The sequence below is a fragment of the Lepeophtheirus salmonis genome, chromosome 14 (assembly GCF_016086655.4).
Source record: "Lepeophtheirus salmonis chromosome 14, UVic_Lsal_1.4, whole genome shotgun sequence".
Taxonomy (NCBI): Eukaryota; Metazoa; Arthropoda; class Copepoda; order Siphonostomatoida; family Caligidae; genus Lepeophtheirus; species Lepeophtheirus salmonis.
This window is the reverse complement of record NC_052144.2, coordinates 25540456-25560242: the sequence shown is the minus strand read 5'-3', so window position 1 is coordinate 25560242 and position 19787 is coordinate 25540456. Positions and strand designations below refer to the sequence as shown.

Here is a 19787-nt window from a genome sequence, read left to right as displayed (position 1 = left end):
ATGGTTCTCAAACTGTAATATAACTCCCTTTAGTGGTAATCGGAGTTTAAATAGAAAAGGACAAAGGAATAAGTCCCCTTGTTATATATATTTTGTTGTGAAAAAAAAGTCTAAAAACAGTTTCAAAATTAATTAAATTCATAAAAACATGTCATTTATTTCAAAAGGCCATTCAAAAATATGGTTCTTGAAAAAAATAAGATCTAAAAAATATGGTTTTTATTAAAAGATCATTCAAAAAATATGTTTTTATAATAAAATATGTCACCCAAAAAATATGATTTAAAAAAAAAATAGATTATCCAAAAAATTGTGTTTCTATAAAGATGTCATAAAAAATATGTTTGATAAAAGAAAATTTCAAACAAAAAAAATATAGTTATTATAAAAAAAGTAATCCAAAATTATAATTTTACTCAAGACTAAGCCAAAAATTGTCAATTTTTTTAGGAAATTGTTATATTTATGAGATAATCTCGATAGTATTGCATATGGTGCAGAATGTTGTAAAGCGTTTGAGAACCACTGATCATGTAAGAAATATTTCATTATTACATCATCTTCATCCCAAGTAGCCGGCAACTCTAAGCTATTCATCTCATTTTTAGATTGCAGCTTATATAATTTACTTATATACATACAAATTGCAACTTGTACAGAGCATGTTATATACATTACATAAACATGTCTCTAATAAGCAAGATATTAGTGGTTCATTTCATCATAATCTTTTTTCTTTCTTCTTTCTTCTCTTTGAGAGAGAAGGTCATGAAATACAGAGTCATGCATCATCAACTAGGCTTAAGGCTCTTCTCTTTATTATATATGTAAGTATATAATATATATATCATTCAGAAAGGACTTTTATAAATAAATGATGCCTTGGTTCTTCTTCCTAATGAGAGTAATTATTTATATACTTACTTCCACTTTGTTTTTACTTCTATTTCTTTCCTAACACTTTCTAATATATACAATATACATACATACTAGTATACATATATGCATATTAGTGTTGAAACTCGGTCCAAAACTGTTTTACTTCCTGTTTAGTCTTAAGTGATAAGTCTGAAACCCTAGACCAGGAATGTCGAACCCGTAGCACACAGGTCTGGTTGCAGCCCGCCTAATCTTTAGCTGCGGCCCACTACTCCTTCTCACTTCAGTAGTATTTTTAGCAAAATTGTCACAATATTATCAAATCGCATAGAGCGCATACAATAATACTCTAGAGCAGGGTAGGCAACCTTTGAGACATAGAGTCCCAACTTCAACACTTCTAATCAATGAGTGTACCACTATCAACAATAATGGTGAAAAACACACACAAACTACGGGAGTATGTTCTAAATTGTGCATGCCAGTGAATATACCTCCGCGTGCCATAGACTGCCGACCATTGAAACATTTAATGCCATCTTGTATTTTCTGAAACTCTAACAGGGTTACCATATTGGCCTTTTTTGAATTAGTTAGGTTTTAAAAAATTTGATTTGTCCCTTAAGTTGAAATAAAATGGTATTTAATAGCTTTGTTTTATCTAATCAACATGAAAATGAATTTAATAGGTTCTGCGGCCAATTGATATATTTCGAGGGGCAATGCAGCCCATTATATTAAAAAGTTGGACAACCCTACCCTAGCACGATAAAGATAGCATGTTGTTTCTAGTATTGGAGTCGAGTTGCAATTATCGAGTTGGAGAAAAATGTATAAGAAAAAAAGATTTTTTATTTCTTGAATTGATTAAATCTATTATTAACATTTAAGTAAGGTTGACTATGAGGCATTCATAAAAATAGGTTCAATTTGAAGTGATTTTATGTACCAATATTTACAGTCTACTAAACGTGGACTGGGGAAAAAAATGAAATTCCTTTTCTAAAAGAATGGCACTGTACAATTTTGTTTGGTTTTTATTTTACTACAAGACTGTTTACTACGGAACTAGGACCGAATTAGTTCGGTCTTACAACAAGTCTAGGATGATTTGCAAACTGAAGGATATTCTAGTGCGTGTATATAAATATGTAGATGTTACAAAACCAGGAGCGCGGCATCTCGAACGTGATCTCAGCATGGTTGATGTCACCCATATTTGTGGGCTTTTTTCTGTTTCTATTTCGTGAAGGAAAAGGTTGCAAGATACAATAAAAATAATTATTATATGTGTTAAGGAGGATTACCAAATATATCGTGTGTGTACACGTCTATGTATATACCGATCGTTCCATTAAAATCTGACCACTTTGAATTTTAAACTTCAACAAGATATCATTTATTAATTAGCAATAGAATTTCAACAAAATTAATACCATAAATAGATGTGTGTGTCCTTTTAATCATTAATTTAGCCGGACTTAGCGGCAATAATAGCTTCCAGGTGGTAGAGGAAGGTCTGGCCCCCACTGCGGATGTAGTCCTCCGTCATTGCGTTCCAGTGTATCATTGTATTAGCATTGAGGGCTTCAGTGTTTGGATGACGGATACTGCAGGCCTTCATCTCGACATGCACCACATCTATCGTATGTTGGAACTAATTGTACAAATTTCACCATTTCATAGGGATTCTCCATACTTAAATATTGTATTATATTTAAATATCACCCATTGTATTCAACTCTTTCTCTATTTGCAAAGCAATTTGATAAACTTTTGAGAACTTAAAACATTTTATTTAATACGTAACCATCAACATTGTCTTACTACGGTTTATGCTGACGTCATGAGTGAAAACGTTCTATTAATAATACTATACACATATACAATTCTACCTGCTGATATTGGATCATGCAAATTATTAATGTTTTTGCGTGAGGGTTTAACAAGAGCGTTCATTAAATTTCATGACAAAAGGATTATTCATTTTCAATATTCAATTTTACATCATTGGAGCTACGGTGGATGCACGATTATAGTCAAGCCCTTTATGATTAAATTTATATTATAGTATTATAAAGGCACATTATAACTCTGTTCATTTTGGAATTCCTGTTCTCCTACAACATATTATATATGTAGATGTACAATATATATTATGTAGAGATGTATTTATGCTCAACAATTCAGTCTAATGACCTTTATTAAAATGACGTATATAAATAACCTTGGACTCTGCCAAGATGTGTGTAAGTTTGTCAGAAATCAATCAAAAGTGAACCATTATCACTACTAGTGATTATACGATTAGTTAGAATCGGGAATAAGAGAATCAGGTGCTTTTTCTAGAATCTGAATAGGCATTGGCATAGCAAAAATAATGTGCTAATTCAGATTATTTTTTATTAATGGTATATAACTATTCATTACTTTTTTCTAAGTTATGAAAAATATATAATACATCATTGTGAAATATAGTCCTATAATTTTATAAAATATCGTATAAATATAATTTATAATCTATCACAGTTCCAAAATTGACAATAGAAACGAATGGAATACAAACTGAACGTAAACAATAACCAAATTCAATTTCAGTCCTAATTTTTGGATGTAAGAACATCTTTAAGCAGTATAGAAAACATAATTTTTAATTTGCAGCCAAAACTAAACTGTATCAGCAAATCTGTTTCACTTGTCTGCAACACTTCTTCGCTTCCTCCCTCGTCACATCTTATTTAATGAAACGTTATAAAAGCCAAGCTTCTTTACTCAAAAACATTATTCGAACTGTCAGGATTACCGTGTTGATTTGCATGCGCTAATTAAAGGCAGGGAGGAACCCTTAGGGTTTATAGTGGAGTTATAATTTAAAATCCTTATTAAACTCAAAGTAGAGTTGAGGATTGACATCTAAGTAAATTCTTGACCATGTCTTTCACCCCCTCCCCATGGCTGATTGTGGCTGATCTAATGAAATGGCATGACTGCTAAGCCGCTTTCCTCCAAAAGTTCCATTCGAATTGTCTGGATTACCATATTGATTTTGGGGTTTTTTTTTTTACATGACCAAAATGCTCCCTATTAGAAACACAGCTTATTACGCTCTAAGCCATGTTTGTTTAGCTAAAAGATCGTTAGCAGTGAAATAAATAATGTCAAAATCGGATGAAAAATGTAAAACAAGGGATGAATTTTTTTAGAAACGTCTCATCACGGATCCCTACTGCTCCTTTGTGTCGTTTTAGTTCTTATTTATTCGGTACAGTTCAGTCTTAAGGATGGTTCTATCAGTCATTGGGATCGGTCCTTAATACCGTCAGTTCTTCGGGCTCTCAGTACTAGAACTAATTTAAAAAAAGAAAAAGTACATTTGAGTGAAGTCATCAAAGACCGAATTTTATCAGTTGTAGGACTGGTGTGCTTAACTGAACTGGACAAGACCGAGACTAAACTGCTGTGTCCATTCCTAAATAAGGACTACCACAATACTATTGCAGCTCCTGCCCTATATATGTATGTACATAAATCGAGTTATCTATAAGCAATCAAGATATTGGTATAATTCTAAGTAATTATGCCCCCCCCCCTCTCCTACTTCAATACAATTAGCCCAGAAAGGGGGATAAAGAAGACAAGGGGAAATAATTATCTGTAATGTATTTATAGCTAGATATATCTACAATAAATAATCCATTTCAAGAAGGCAAGAAATATAACAAGAAAGATCCTTTGGAATAATTGAAATAGGTAATTGTGGTCCGTCAATAGGAAAGCAAGCTAGAAGGATTTTTCTCACAAAGTCAGTCTGAATTACATATTTTGTATTCTTCAACTAAAGATCATCATTTCGAGACACTGCAAATTGTAAATAAAGTATCAAAAATAGGAAATGAGCAAACTACAAAAAACCCATCAATGTCCGCATGATTACGCATTCCTAACAAGTTGTCGTAATAAATTTTAAGTATACGCGAGGTGGAGCCAGGATCAACGGGTATGTTAACAAACTACTAATAAGTAAACAATACTTAATCTTCAGTGGCGTCCGCAGGGGGTGTGCAGAAGGGGCTGTAGTTAAGGAATTTTTGCTTTTTCCTAGAATATTTAATATTTGAAAAAAAAAAAAAAATGATTTTCTTTCCTAAAAATTTAATTTTCTGTAAATATTAAAACAAAGTTTAATTTTTCAAATTTTTTCCAAAAAAAGTTTATCCTAAAAAATAATTTTTGCTTTTTACAAGGAATATTAAATATTTGATTTTTTTTTCAAAAATATAATTTTCTGTTAATATTTTTTTATAAAAAAGAACTTTTTTAAATGTTTTTTTTTAGATAAATTTAATTTTTCAATTTTTTTCCAAAAAGTTTATTTTTGGGTTCTATTTTTTCAATTTCAATGAGCCAGCCCCGCTCCCCCTTATCCCCCCCAAAAAAAAAAAAAAAAACAACATTCATCGTTCAAAGGAAATAATTATAAATAGGGCATTAGCGTTGTTTACTTATACTAAAATTATGTTTACTTTGTAAAAAAATAAAAAAAAAAATAACGACATAGAGTGCCACAATCTTGCGAAAATAATAAAATGATTAAATATTTAATATAAAGGGCGCACTGAAAATTCTTCTGTGCATGCACCTTTTTTCTTAACAAAAAGGCTACAAACTGTCGCGCCATCTTGCGCATAATAAATATTTTCTAGTTTGCTCATGTACTATTGATATAATTTATGTTGTTTAAAAGAGGACCCATCGGTAACAAATTTAGTCTAATATATTAACTATAGTTAAGATTCTTGGGCATCTGAAATTATTCTTCTTGAAGTTTGAGAATAAAGCCTATTACTGACCAAAATATGTCAATAAAATATTGGGAACTATACATATATGTATTAATTATTTGTTTCATGGTTTTTTGTTCAAAATTGTTATTGTGTTGAGGCATTATATGTGTAATGAAAATAAATATATATATTATATCCATGATAAATAACTAAACCATTTAAAGAAGGTAATAAATAAAAAAACCATCCATTTGATTGTTTGGAATAATTGAAATATGTCATAAATTTTTAACTTTTTTTTTTGTTGTTGTTACCCTAAACCATCATCATCTGGATACAAACTCCACATCATCAAATCTTCTCTTTGTACCAAAGTATGTAAGTAGATAATGACTTGATGATGTATAGTATTACTACAGATATTATGTGGATATACAAAGGTATGTACATACCAAAATAATAATTATATAACAAATGCTTCTTTTTCAAAACAAGGAGGTATGTACGATGTACATTGTACAGAGTGGTTTTTAATAAGTCCTTGCATAAAATCAGGATTTGTTTGTTTATTCCGATTCTCTTATTCTTCCTAATGAATATTGTTATAATTTCAAACTGTTTTTCAATCTCACTCACACAACCTCTCATAAGATAAAAGGGGGTTTAAGTTAGGAGGGCAAAAAAATCGTCTTAAAGTAGCTTTTCTACTCTGAGCCCCCCTCTACCCAATCATACGAAGATTTTGTCCTCATAACTGAGAAACGATTAGTAATAGCAGTTTCTGGGTTTACTATGACAGACAAACCGTGTCTCAGGGTCCACCCAAAAACTGGACACAGTTCTTAAGGAGGATAGAAGAAGCTGGATCAGTAGTACCAACACGGATTATATACGTAGAACCTGCTCAGCTGCCTAGGATCGGCTCTGGTTCATATATAGGAGGGATTTGGGCAAGTAACCATTCTGAATCTGGAGAATATGAATCCGAGGAGTCTGTGCCACAAACATTTACGAGATAAATAAGTAATATCCGAGGTGGGGAATTTAACTCGTGACTTGAGTCTATATTTTGAAGAGGGACGACTTAATTTGATCTCACAATCAAATACTTGAGACTTGACTTGAACACGAAAGCTAAGACTTAATTGGATTTACCATCATTATTTAACACATTTTCTCACAGTCATTTCAATCTTTTCACAAGACCCATTGAAAATATTCAAAGACTTATGACACGAATGGACTTAAGGACTTTTTCCCACCTCGGACTCCTATAGATAAACCCAAATCATACTTTATTATAAAAACAAGCGCTCATTAATAAAAACACACTGTATATACAAATACTATAACTTTTTATAGCTATGTTAAATGTTTGCATGACACAAGGAAATAAAAATGGAAGATGATTATTGTGGGAAAGAAAGGAAGAACATATGTAATGCGATTAATTATTGTAGAGATACTTATACAAACGTCATAGATATTTACATGATATAGTATTATGTAGTACCATGTTCTAATTGAATCTGAAAGTTCTCATTAAGAAAATACTATAAAAATCATTCCGAGAATGGTAATAAAAATATAAATTCTCTTCCATAAAATATTCATATCTATAGTTTTAATTCTCATATTTTTTAATATATTCTTTGTCGTTAAAGCAAATTGATGTGGCCAATCAATACAAAAGTAAGCTAGAATAATTTTTCTCAAAAAAAAAAAAATAATAATATATATATATATGCCAATGAATCCTTAAGGTAAAGTTATCAAAGATTGCTAATCACATTAAAGGAATGATAAATTTTATCTATTTATAAGATGTATCATATTGGGGTCAAATACAGTTGCATAGATCAAATCAAGAGTTTAAACTGCAATTAACATTCTTGGGTATCTCAACTCACACCATAAATTTGAATACAAAGCCTATAATTGAGTAAAATATATCTATGAACAGGGGCGTCTGCAAGATTATATATATTTTTGGAATTTTTTGAAAAATTCCTAAAATCCATAGCAATTAACAAAAAACTATTTTTTTTTTTTTTTTAAAAAAAAAAAATTATTTACAAAACTTAAGTTTTTTGACAAACAAAATTGAAAAAATTTAATTTTTTGGAAAAAAAATTGAAGAAATTAAGTTTTTTGCAAAATGATTTGAAACATTAAATTTTTTTGAAGAAAAATTTAAAAATCTATATTTTTTAGAAACAAATTTCAAATATTAATTTTTTTGCTCTGCTGCATAATTTGCCGAATGATGAAAAAAATTAATAGGAAATACAAAAAATCCCTTAATTTGGAGGACTAGAGACCCTTCAGCCGACCTCCTGCGAACGCCCCTGATAAAATATTGCACTATTTCTAGATATTATGTAGAAAAGAGTGATAATATCAGTGGCAAATTAATTTTTATACTTCAAATGAAGATTTTAAACTATAGGTAATAATGTTGAGCATTTATACTTATGAAGTAAAAAAACAATTGGATATATGTCCTCCTTTTCTTAATTTTTGTTCAAGATTGTTTCTCTGTTAACTCACCGCAAATGTAATATTTATTTATATAACCCTCTTCCATACTATATATTCTCCTCACAACAACAATGGTATTTTAAAAGCATCTTTGTCGCTGTGGATGATGGAATCATTAAATGAATAGATGATGATAAAAAGTAAATAATAACAATAAAATCAATAGATTTGAAAAATAACGCCATAAATTTTTTTTCCTTTCTTGTGTACTACTTTTATGGCCTCATATGACTACTGTAAGTATGAGGAGAAGGAGATGACGACTCATCCTTGTAAAGTCTTCCAAATGCATTGCCCTTTATATATACTAGTAAAGGGTTACCCAGCGTTGCTCTGGTCAGAAATCACATTGAAAATGGTCAATTGAACTGAGAAAATTAAAGAATTATTCAGAAAATACTTTGATCTATTAATAATTATAATATGAATGTTTCGTTGTTGTCGAAGAAGATCTTGATAATTCTAATTATATTTCTCTTGGATTCTCCACACTATATCAATCCGGTTAAGTAAGGTAAAGTTAAAGTCCGAAATTTTATGCTCAAAATGTATCATTTTGTGGACTCTCTTTTAAAAAAAATGGAAAAATGACGTTTGATGAAACCAAAAAAGAAAAAAAAATGAAACCAATTAAAAAATATTCAGAAAATGAAAACATCAATTTTTATTTGGCAAATTTATATGCAAACGAATCTCCAATAAATTTCTACAAACTTTATTCACTTTACTAATCCCATATTCCATTGGAAGTTCTTTATTTTTTTTTGCACCTGAAATAAACCAAATTGCAATTTTCAACGATTTCTTTTTTTGCCCAGTGCTTTTTTGATTTTGAATTAAATTTAGGAAACGTAGTTACTCGTATAGTTGTTTTTTGAAATCCCAATCTCTTTTTGACAAATTATTCAAATCCCTATTTAGTCTTCTTGAGCTGCAAAAACGGTTTTTGTGTTTAGGTTAAGAATAAGCCTCTTACACCTCCGTCTTAGCTTGTTCAAGCTCAAAAGAGGGATCCATGCAAAATTTCAGCCTCCTAGGTGCAATGGTGTGGGAACGTATAAAGAACATCTACAAACACACACATTCTCTTTTATATATAAACAGACATATGGTGAGTTCAAATTGTGATGTATGTCCAAGTTGAAACTAGTTATAACAAATTGTAGAAGTTTCAACTACTTCTTTGTTTTCAAAGATTGGTAGTTTTAATTAACGAATATTAATTGATACTATCATTTCCTTTTGATCGATTAAAATTACATAGTTTTTAAGTATCTAGTACTAGTATAACTATGGATATTTGAACTTTATAATGTAGGAAATAATACTTATATTTTAGTAATTTACTATAGAAGTTTTAGAAAGATTAAGTATGAAATGGATCCTTATATATGCCACAATTATACTATTTATTTCAGCTGTCGTAGCACATTAACAACATCAAAACGGACTAACTACATCATACTTTCTATAACAACAAAGTTACCCCAAATCCCCACATTTACACAATAGGGTTAATTAATTTATAAAACGGTGCCAACGTTACAGTTCATTTAACAACATTATAACTATGTATATACTACGCCTTTTAAAGTGTCGCCTTCAGAAGAAGTGTAAGCACTATCATAGTACTTAAAACTAAGGCAAATTAATGACCGTTTAAAAAAAACTCTGCTTGTTAAAATGAATGAAGATAGTTTTTCACAGGGGGGCATTCACAGGGAGAGGGCTGGAGGGAGAAAATTAAATATTTGTAACTTAATATAATTTTTCATTTTTTTTCCCGAATAATTTTATTTTCTGTTAATTTTGTATGGATTTTTAAAATTATACTCAAAAAATTTAATATTTGAAATTTAATTATTTTTGAACATCTGTGGATTTTTAAAATTCGTTTAATTTTTATAGATTTTTGAAATTTTTCTTCAAAAATTTAATTTTTTTTTTTTTTAAATTTAATTATTTGCGAACAATTGTAGATTTTTGAAATTTTAGAAATTCTTTGTAAATTTTTACTCAAAAAATTTAATATTTGAAGTCTTTTGTAAACAGCTGTAGATTTTGGAAATTTTTTGAAAATTATCATGGATTTTGAAATTTTTTTCCAAAAATTTAATATTTGAAATTTTATTTTTGAATATTTTTTTTTAAATTAAATTTTTTGGTAAGAGCTGTAGATTTATGAAATTTTTTCCGAAAAATTAAATTGATAGTGAATAGCTTAAAATCTCTGCATTTTTTTATCCAAAAAATTCAATATTTAATAAAAGTCATAAGCTAAGCTGCTCTCCTCTCAAACATTCTTCAAATTCTCAGGGTTACCATGTTAATTTCCTTATATTTAAACATGCTCAAAATGCTACCGATTAGCGTCACTAGATACATGAAATAAAAAAATCATACTTATATCTAATGTAGGTTTTTATATCATTGTAAAAATTCCTGTGATTGTCAAAATATGTTTTTTGAAGTTTTCTGTGTTATGTGGGGGGCAAAAATATCTCCGCTTGGTATCTTTAAAAAATATATTTGTTCATTGTTCAAACCCTATAGAAGAGACAAAGGCAGTGAAGGATACAAGCCTCATCTGGTCAGAGAAGCATAAAGAATCCCTAAATCCCAAAACCAGTAAATGTAATCAAGATTACACTTGACTTCATTAAACAATTAAACACAAATTCCACAAAGTCAAAAAGCTGGCGCTAATTAATGAATAGAATAAGATTGAATTATGGAGGATTTGGATGGATTTAATTTATACATTCTACACACATGGATTTAAAAAAGTAAATAAGAATGTGAGAACAACGATAATAAATCCTATGGGACAATAAAAAAAGAAAGAAGACTTTTTAAGGGGCGATTAATCATAAATATTCCTTTGAATGGAATTGAGTCAACCCAGTCAAAGTGAATTACATATTTCGTATCCATTCTATACGTACATGATATACCGTGATTGGATTGGCACGCTAAGGGTGAAATACTTTAGTAGTAACTACAATTGTACAACCTAATACAGTTATGAAAAAGCAGCACGCGGCTTTCACCGAATTCTTTATTTACTTACATGTGGATTAATTATCGTTTTGTAAGATAATATAATACATATTTATCTACTCAAAAATGCAAATATGTACAATCCTATTTCTTGGAAAGTCGTGGATAAGCAGAAAGTTGGGGAAAGGGTGAGTGAGTGTGTCTACATAAGTGAAATTCTAGCTGCTCTAATGCATAATTAAAGCTCTTAAAACTGCTATCTAGGAATAACACTCTGTGACTGTACCGTGAACACATAAATGAACCCTCTCCTTCTCCCATGATTAAATTATAGTAATGTCATAATCACGTGCTACATAACTCAGCTGTTAAATAAGTTGTTCAAGGGACTCTCCTCCTCTTCTCATGTATATTCTGGGCTATCATTTTTTAGTAAATCAATGGAATTGTATTCAATCTCATGAGTCATTCCATTGAATGAACATATCCATGTAATTAGATATTATTAGATATGTGTATGTCAGGATAAGACAAGAGAAACATAATCTTACATGAATGTAAACAAAACATTCATACTTTGAAATATACATACTAAAAGAATACAACACGACCTTAGGTTACTAATAAAAAAATTAGATTTTATTTTGTTGTAAACTGTAGATCTTTCTACTTCTCTCTCTCTCTACCCCTACATGAGTGTTTTGAACGTTGGTTGAATCTGAATTAGTTTTGGTGAAGCTGCTATGAACAATTTTCAAGAAATATTAAATAATTAGAACATAGTTGGAGGTAGTGTTTTGTCATTTTCTAATTTATTCGGTCAAATCCAGTCATTCAACGTTCCTACAAGTCCTTCGGACCGGTCCTTATACCGGTCGGTCCCTAGGATTGCCAGTACAACTAGAACTGATAATAAAGAAGAAATAAAGTTGAAGGACATCATCAAGGAACAAAAATTTTAAGTGACAGGTTGGATATGTAGGAGATAACTATACTGGACCGACTGCAGTCTTCAGTCCTAAATAAGGACCCACACAACACTAGTTTGGAGAATAATTAGGTTACAGCTATCAACTGATTATTGGGCCTTTTCCTCCTAGTTTCTTTTTGGAGGGAAGGTTGCGTTATATGATAAAGGTAAGGATGCGACTAACATTGAGACTTGATCCAATATCCATTTTTTAGGAGCTCTCTGACCATGGATCGAAATTTAATTGTTTTTAAGACAGTATTTTCAATATACACGATATCAGTAGAAATGATGATAATTCAAAAATCAATGATTTAAGTCGTGACTTTTTTTTTTTTTAAATTGAATAACTGTTTCCAAATAAACGGCAACAACTAATATTATAATCATAATTTTATAAAAAAAACAAAAACTTTTTGCATGAGGATCCCTTGAGGCTAATGTAAGTCATTAATTGAGAAAAAGAAATTGCAAAAAAATGAGCCATCACTTTTATTTTTTTTAAATACAATTTTTAATAACACTCATAACATCATTTCTGATATACATATTACTCGTATGTACATTTTTTTTTTTTTGCAAAACACTAATTTCTAAAACGTGAGTTTGAATAAAACTACTTATCTACTACGGATTCCCGAGATTTTCAGTGTTTAAAACCTATGATAAATTCCCAGGAAATTCCCCATTGTATTACTTGATAATATAAACTTTATTTTATTATTACAATACTGCGTTGTATTACAGAATTTTAGACTGTGATAAAAATCCTGTGGTGAATGGGCATGTTAAAAAGAAAACCAAAAATAAATATGGTAAACCTGACAATTTGAAGAATGTTTTGAGGAGTGAATGAATAATACTCGTGACATTTCATTTGATCAGCTACCATGAGCTGTGACAAGGGAGAAAAGGATATAAACAAGGACATTTACTGGAATTACTCAGATGTAAATCCCTCATTCCGCAGGAGTCCAATAAGGACTAATTATCATAACCCCACAATAAATCCTCTTGTATGAGCACACACGAATATTCAATCAGGCTTTGAATAAAATTAAAAATAGTTAGGAAAGGATGACCACTATTCAGGAATTAAGTAATAATGACAACTGTTGTGGAAAATCGAGTTCTAGAATATAAAAAACTTGTGTTTTATATAATAATAAACAAAAAAACCTGCGCAATATTTTTAATCCAAAAATTGATTATTTCGTCTTAAAATAAAAAAATAAATACTTAAATTTCATTGTATTTATTATTTAATAAGGGGATTTCAAAATTTCCCAGGACCCTGCAATTAAAAAAAAAAATGTTTCCGTGGTACCCACCCAAAGACAATTTCCCGGGAAATGAAAAACTCTTGTATATACATTGTAGATTCCAAAGTATGAAATGATGATATAAATTATTTAGGCCCACCTAGTGAGATATATATGCTCATTCTATGTATATAATAAAAAGGCAATAGAAAACCACCATTGTGAATACATAAAAACCCCAAGCCTAATATGGAGTTATATAAGACTAATATTCCATAAAATGAGAGACTACATAATATTAGGTACGATCATACAATAGCTTTGAATGCTTGAAATACATAGGCACAGCGTATTTTTAGTGTTGGAATTAAAATATTATTCAAAATCGAAAAACAAACTCAGTTTTACCCGATTCATTTTCAATTGATTACTCAAACTTTGTAAAATCTTGTTGTTTTTTGCAAATTTCACTCTGCTGTCAAGGCTTTGTCAAAAATCCCCTCCCTCCCTCCCTGAAGAAAAGTCCTAGTAACAGCATATCATTTGAACTACTAGCAATTTTTAACTTTCAATTATGCAGCATCTTGTGTGAGCATTCTTGTATTAACTTCTATTTATACCTTTTTCACCTGACATGTATCTAACACATTTTTCAAAGGTCATCTCATTCAATTTACGAGGTTTCGTGACCACTCCTCTCTTACATAATCTCCCAAGTCTATGTACTATCAGCTCAACCAATTGATTAAACTTGGATATTTATTAAAAACTCCATTGTTTTTCTAACTTGTCAAACCTACACTTTTTCGAGGTTTAGTGATCCGAACCAAAGTGCACTCCCTCAAAACATGTCATCAACTCCTTTTCTTAATTTTAGCTCAAGATTGTTTGTGTGTTTAGCAAATGTATGGAAATTATATCTATATTATATAATTAACTCGAATGGGAAGGAACTTTATTATTTTTACTCGAACCCAACCCCAATATATACTTGTGTATCCATGTATATGATGTGTGGCATCGACATAAAAGGAAACAATTTTACACCATTTATTTAACAACAGGGATCTTTCTTCTTATTCTTTAGACAAATCTACATTCCACCTACTACTCTTCACTCCTTCCTATTAGGTATGAGTACTTAATACACCGTGCGTCAGCCAATCGCGGAAAGATCTTTAAAGCCAATTTTCGATAAATAAGAAAGTAAATTTTGGAGGTTTTGTAGAAGAGAGGTTTTAAAGTTTGCAATTTCAGCTTTCAAATCATATTTGTTTTGATCAAATTAGAAAACAAAATGCGTTTGAAAGGGAAGAAAAAAGACAACGGGTTGCTGACTTGCTCTGCGACGCAATAGCAGTGCCCTCAATTTGCAGAAACACACTTGTTTATGCGGCGTAGAAGAAGATAAAGGATGGCAAAAGTATGGAGGGAAAGCCGGGGAAGGAAGGGGAAAAAGTGAGGACTATGGAGTTTTTGGAGCCTTTGGGGGACAGCATCAAAGACAATCCAACAATGTGCAAATACATTCAAGGGAGTTGAGTTTCTCGGAGGCCACAGTACGGTAGAAGAAATTGGTATGACCTCATTTGTCCGAAGAAAACGTCAGCTACTTACTGAATCTCCCAAAATCTGGTTGATTTCTGGGCATCCGACTTTTGGCCCCATCATCCCCTGACTGCTCCCATAGTTTATGCAAACTGTGTCAACCTCGACTACCCGCCTGTTAACAGCTCATAGAGCTGCTGTTGAGGAGTAATGGGCTGCCATGCCGAAAGACTATGCTGTGTTTTTAAGAGCATAATTGAGGCCATGGTTGAGGCAGAAGGTGGACATTTTAAGCAATGAAAGTTGAAGATGTAAATAATTAATTGCACTAATAAAGATTTTTCTACCCCGCCACCCTGCAGTCTCCACGAGGCACTGGACTTGGCCACGTTTTATTCCGCAATTCGCTGACGACCGCTGTTCTTACATAGTTATAGAGGGGAGATAAATAAGCAAAAATATTAAAAGGTTTTTTCTCTATATATCCTATCTCTTAAAAAGGCGTTGGCAAAATTAATGAACAGAAATTGGTTACTTCATTATCACTTCGTTTTCATTTTTTAAACATACTTCACGTGATCAAAAAACATATGATTGTAATTATCATGTTTCTTAATAAAACATAATATATATATTGTGTATACAAATAGAAAGTTATATTTACACGTCGTTCCTATCGACTCAGCAAAGGCTTGAATCTACGAATCAAATTAACAAGTAGGGGAGACCGGCAACATTTGCAATCACCTCTTTTTCTTTCAACATCATAAAAAACTACATTATAATTGTGTAATATAATGCAGATTTTTGTTGCAAAAATCAATATTTTTGGTGATTTTTGTGTTTCCTATTCAATTGATGAAATTTTATTAAATTCAAAACTCACTCATTAATTGCTCAGTATGAAGGGGGTCAGATGCAATAAGAGTTGCAATTTTCTTTGTATTGTATATATCTGTGGCCCCAGAACCATAAGGGTCAAAGGGCTATTGTCCACACACTTTTGCATAACTTTTATTGTTATCACACTAAAAAAAAAAAATCCTGTTGTCTAAAATATTTTTACTGTCATAACTTTCCAGAATTTTTTTTATTAATTTGCTTATTTAATAAAATCGATATTCGTTAAAATTTAGTCTCTCCTTAAAAAATTTAACTCTAAAATAAAATAAAAAAATTGAAAAAAATTATTTTTTTGTGAATAACTGTTTTCTTCGAAAAAGTTAAAAATTTCGCATTTTTTTGGAAAATTTAATATTTTTGAATTCAATATCTAAAAAATTTAATATTTGAAATTTCTAAACAAAATTTTTATGTTTTAGGGAAAGCTATGGATTTTGAAATTATTATACAAAAAAAAATATTTTTTGTGAATAGCTACGGATTTGTGAACAATTTAACACAAAAAATTTAACATCAAAAAAATAAATTTTAGAATTTTTTTTCTAAAAAATTTGATATTTGAAAATGAGTTTTTTTCCAAAATAAATAATTTTTGTGAACAATTGTGGATTTTGGGAATTAAAAAAAAATGTATATAAATTTGAAATCTTTTTCACAAAAAATTATTGCTAATTTTTGTGGATCTGTAGAAAAGCTGTGGAATTTTGAATGTTGTAAAAAATTAAATTTTTGGATTTTTTTTTTTCAAAGAAGTCCCCCTTACCAAAAAGATATCTATATATAATCCTGCGGACATCCCTGCAAGTGCCCTCGGCCTCCCTAAAATATATGGGGTGATATAGGGTATACAACAGTATGGAAAATGGAGATGGATGAGGATAGGAGTGAAGTAATAAAGGGCAAGCGAATAATCACCATGAATTGCAAACATTACATACATAGTTAGGAACAGGTAAACTTTTTTTGTTGGAATGGTTTAATCATCCTCATCATGCTCCACTATCTAAAACATCATTCAATCTTGTATGTACCAATGTGAAAAACGTGAATTAATATTATACATTTTACTCGCATGCATCACCATATGGTAACTAATAGTATTCATCACATCTAACTAATGCTACATCAAATCATATCAATATTAATAGTGTTGGGTCTGGAAATCCTAGACCGGTCTGAGACACTTATATTTTTGTAGGACCGAATTAGTTCGGTCCATCAAAAAAACTACGTCTGGATCGGTCTCATATAAAAATTCGGTATAGATCGGTCTTAAGGAAAAATTCGGTCTAGTTCGTTGCCAAAAAAATCGATCTAGACCAATTTTAATGATAAATTGTTTATAACATTAAATATGTTTAAAGAACAATGACGTTATACGAAGTTTAAACAGAGATAGCTCGTATTAATTTTGATTCCACCGTCTTTTATATGTATACAGTATTTGTTCTAGAACTTTTTTGGAAAAAATGAATGACAGTTCATCTAAAAAAAAAAGTCTCATAATATATGAAACTGAAAAAAAAATCGGTCCATAAATTGAGACCGAATCAAAATCGGTTGAAAAGTGAGACCGAAAAAAATCAGTCCACGGTTTGAGACCGCGGTCTGGACCGAAAAATCGGTCCAACTCCGTATAGAAAAAATCACTTAAGAAAGAAACGAAAAAAAAATTCGGTGCTATACCCATTCTCAACACTAATTATTATATTACTAGCGGTAGTAATTACTAACTAGGAGTCGGTGAACATACAAACTTTGCTTTTAAATACCTTTTAAGGGCTAGTTTTTTTGTGTGATTAAAATTGAGTTTTGGATGTAAACTATAACATAGGCCATATACAACTATAAAGGAACTGAAAATAAACCTTCGACTCGTTAAAACATGTACCTCATGTAATGTACCAACCAAGGCTTATAGAAATACAAGGTTAGACCATCATGCAACCGGGCATTCTAGAATTTTTAATTCGATGTATCGTACCAACTACTGCGTAAAACATGCAAATTTTGACAAAACACGCAACCAATCATAGTCTATGACGTTACTATTGCGAGAATTTACAATTTGATGTATCGTACCGGGTAAGAAAGACAGATTTTGACAAAACACACAACCACTCTTACACTATGACGTCAATTTAAATAAGCGTGGTGGAAGTCAACATCAACCGTACACGTGTTATGGTATAACCATGTATTTTCTATTAACCTTGGCACTAACATAAAATAATTAGCCATAGGCGTGTAAAAATATTTGTTAAAGAAATATTAGTAAAATAATACATTCACAATAGCATTTGTAAACATTCCAGCTAAGAAGTTTTTTAACCAAAACAATATTCATTTTCAACTTTTTTTTGAAGAAAAACCCTCCAACAAGTCACTTTAAAGTCCAATAGCATCTTATGCACAGAGTAAATTGAAAATTAATCACGCGGAGGAAAAAGAAAAAAATGTAATAAAAAGAGTTTCCACCATTCAAATATTCGACTCTTGGCAAATCGCCATGCAACTCTCTTAACTCATAACTCATTTATATTATATACACTCTATCATGTACCCATTCAATATGAGTTATAACGTTTCCCTGGTTGTACATTCGTATTTATCAAATAAAAGACCGTCTTACCTGAATCTCTTTCATTTTCTCCTCTATGGCTTCACGTGACCACTTGGTTCGAAACCTCAGAGGAAGAATTTTGCCTTCCATTTCCTTCAACCATTTTCTAAGTCCTCGAACATCCTGCTCGATATCTGGAATTGGAAAATAAGTTATGAATCAATTATAGGGTTTCTTTGTTTATAGAGATTTCTCGGGGTTTTACTCCTACAAGAAATTCACGAGAAAATTTAAAATATTTAAGAGGACTTCTTGCATTTAATTATTCCATAATATAAGCTTCATTTATGTAATTCATTCAATGAAAAGTTGATCATATATATTAAATTGAAGATTCACTTGAGAATTATGTACATTAGCAAAAATGATACTCAACAAAGCACCCATTACTTAATTATAATCTCTCCTTTTAATCCAGAAAACATGAATTAATATTGAATCTGTCAAGAATATTTTGATTAAGATTAGCTTATTTCAAGCTTATGTCTTGAAAATAATTTTATCAAGTGAATCACGTTTCGAAGATGTAATATAACGGCAAGGAAAATGATTTTTGGATTATTTATTTTCCTAATTATAATATATAATAGTTAATTACTTAGGGTTTTTGCTGATGCAAAATCGAACTAATATCTACTCACACTTAAATAGACTATAAGGGAAAGAGGCGTCATATATATCAATCAATAAATTTTTTTCTTATCTCTAATTCTGATTCGTCTAAAATTTAGTATATGCGCTATTTTCATCTCTTGCACAGTTCATTGTTATCAAGTATTTTGACTAAGATTCATCGAATATAATTAAATAGAAGTCAACGTTTTCGACAGGGTTACGTATTTTTCTTTTGAATAAACCAGAAACATAAACTATTTGATATTTTAAAACAAAAGTACATAATCCTAATCATCTACGAAGGGATATTGAATATTCTACATTTTTTTATTGAGGCTACGTGAATACTGAACATAATTTATACACATATTTTTTCTTTACTTTGTATTTCAACAATCTTGTCTCCTCTTTCCTTTTTAGTCCCTTTACACAGACTTATCAACCGGATTGCTTCAAATGTCAAAAAAAATTAGAACTAAACACATTTTTGTTGAATATTATATAAATGTTGTTTCTTTGGTGTGTTGCATATTTGCAAAAAAATGATGCATTTTAGTGTTAAATTTCACGGTTTTTATTATCTAATCTTAAAAAACTTTCCGCAACTTTTCATTTCATTAAACAACACAACCTATGCGCTTCAGAGAGATTTAAAACATGTA

The 19787-nt window shown here is 30.4% G+C and overlaps 1 protein-coding gene across 4 annotated transcripts in view; it reads right to left on the bottom strand.

The window, feature by feature from the left end:
- Window positions 1-19787, bottom strand: part of klar (klarsicht) — a 289070-nt gene that overhangs the window by 116621 nt on the left and 152662 nt on the right. For all 4 annotated transcript variants that reach the window (XM_040724997.2, XM_040724998.2, XM_040724999.2 and 1 more), the window contains one exon: window positions 18520-18644. In XM_040724997.2, coding sequence (XP_040580931.1) covers window positions 18520-18644 — 125 coding nt within the window. The remainder of the gene's footprint in view (window positions 1-18519; window positions 18645-19787) is intronic.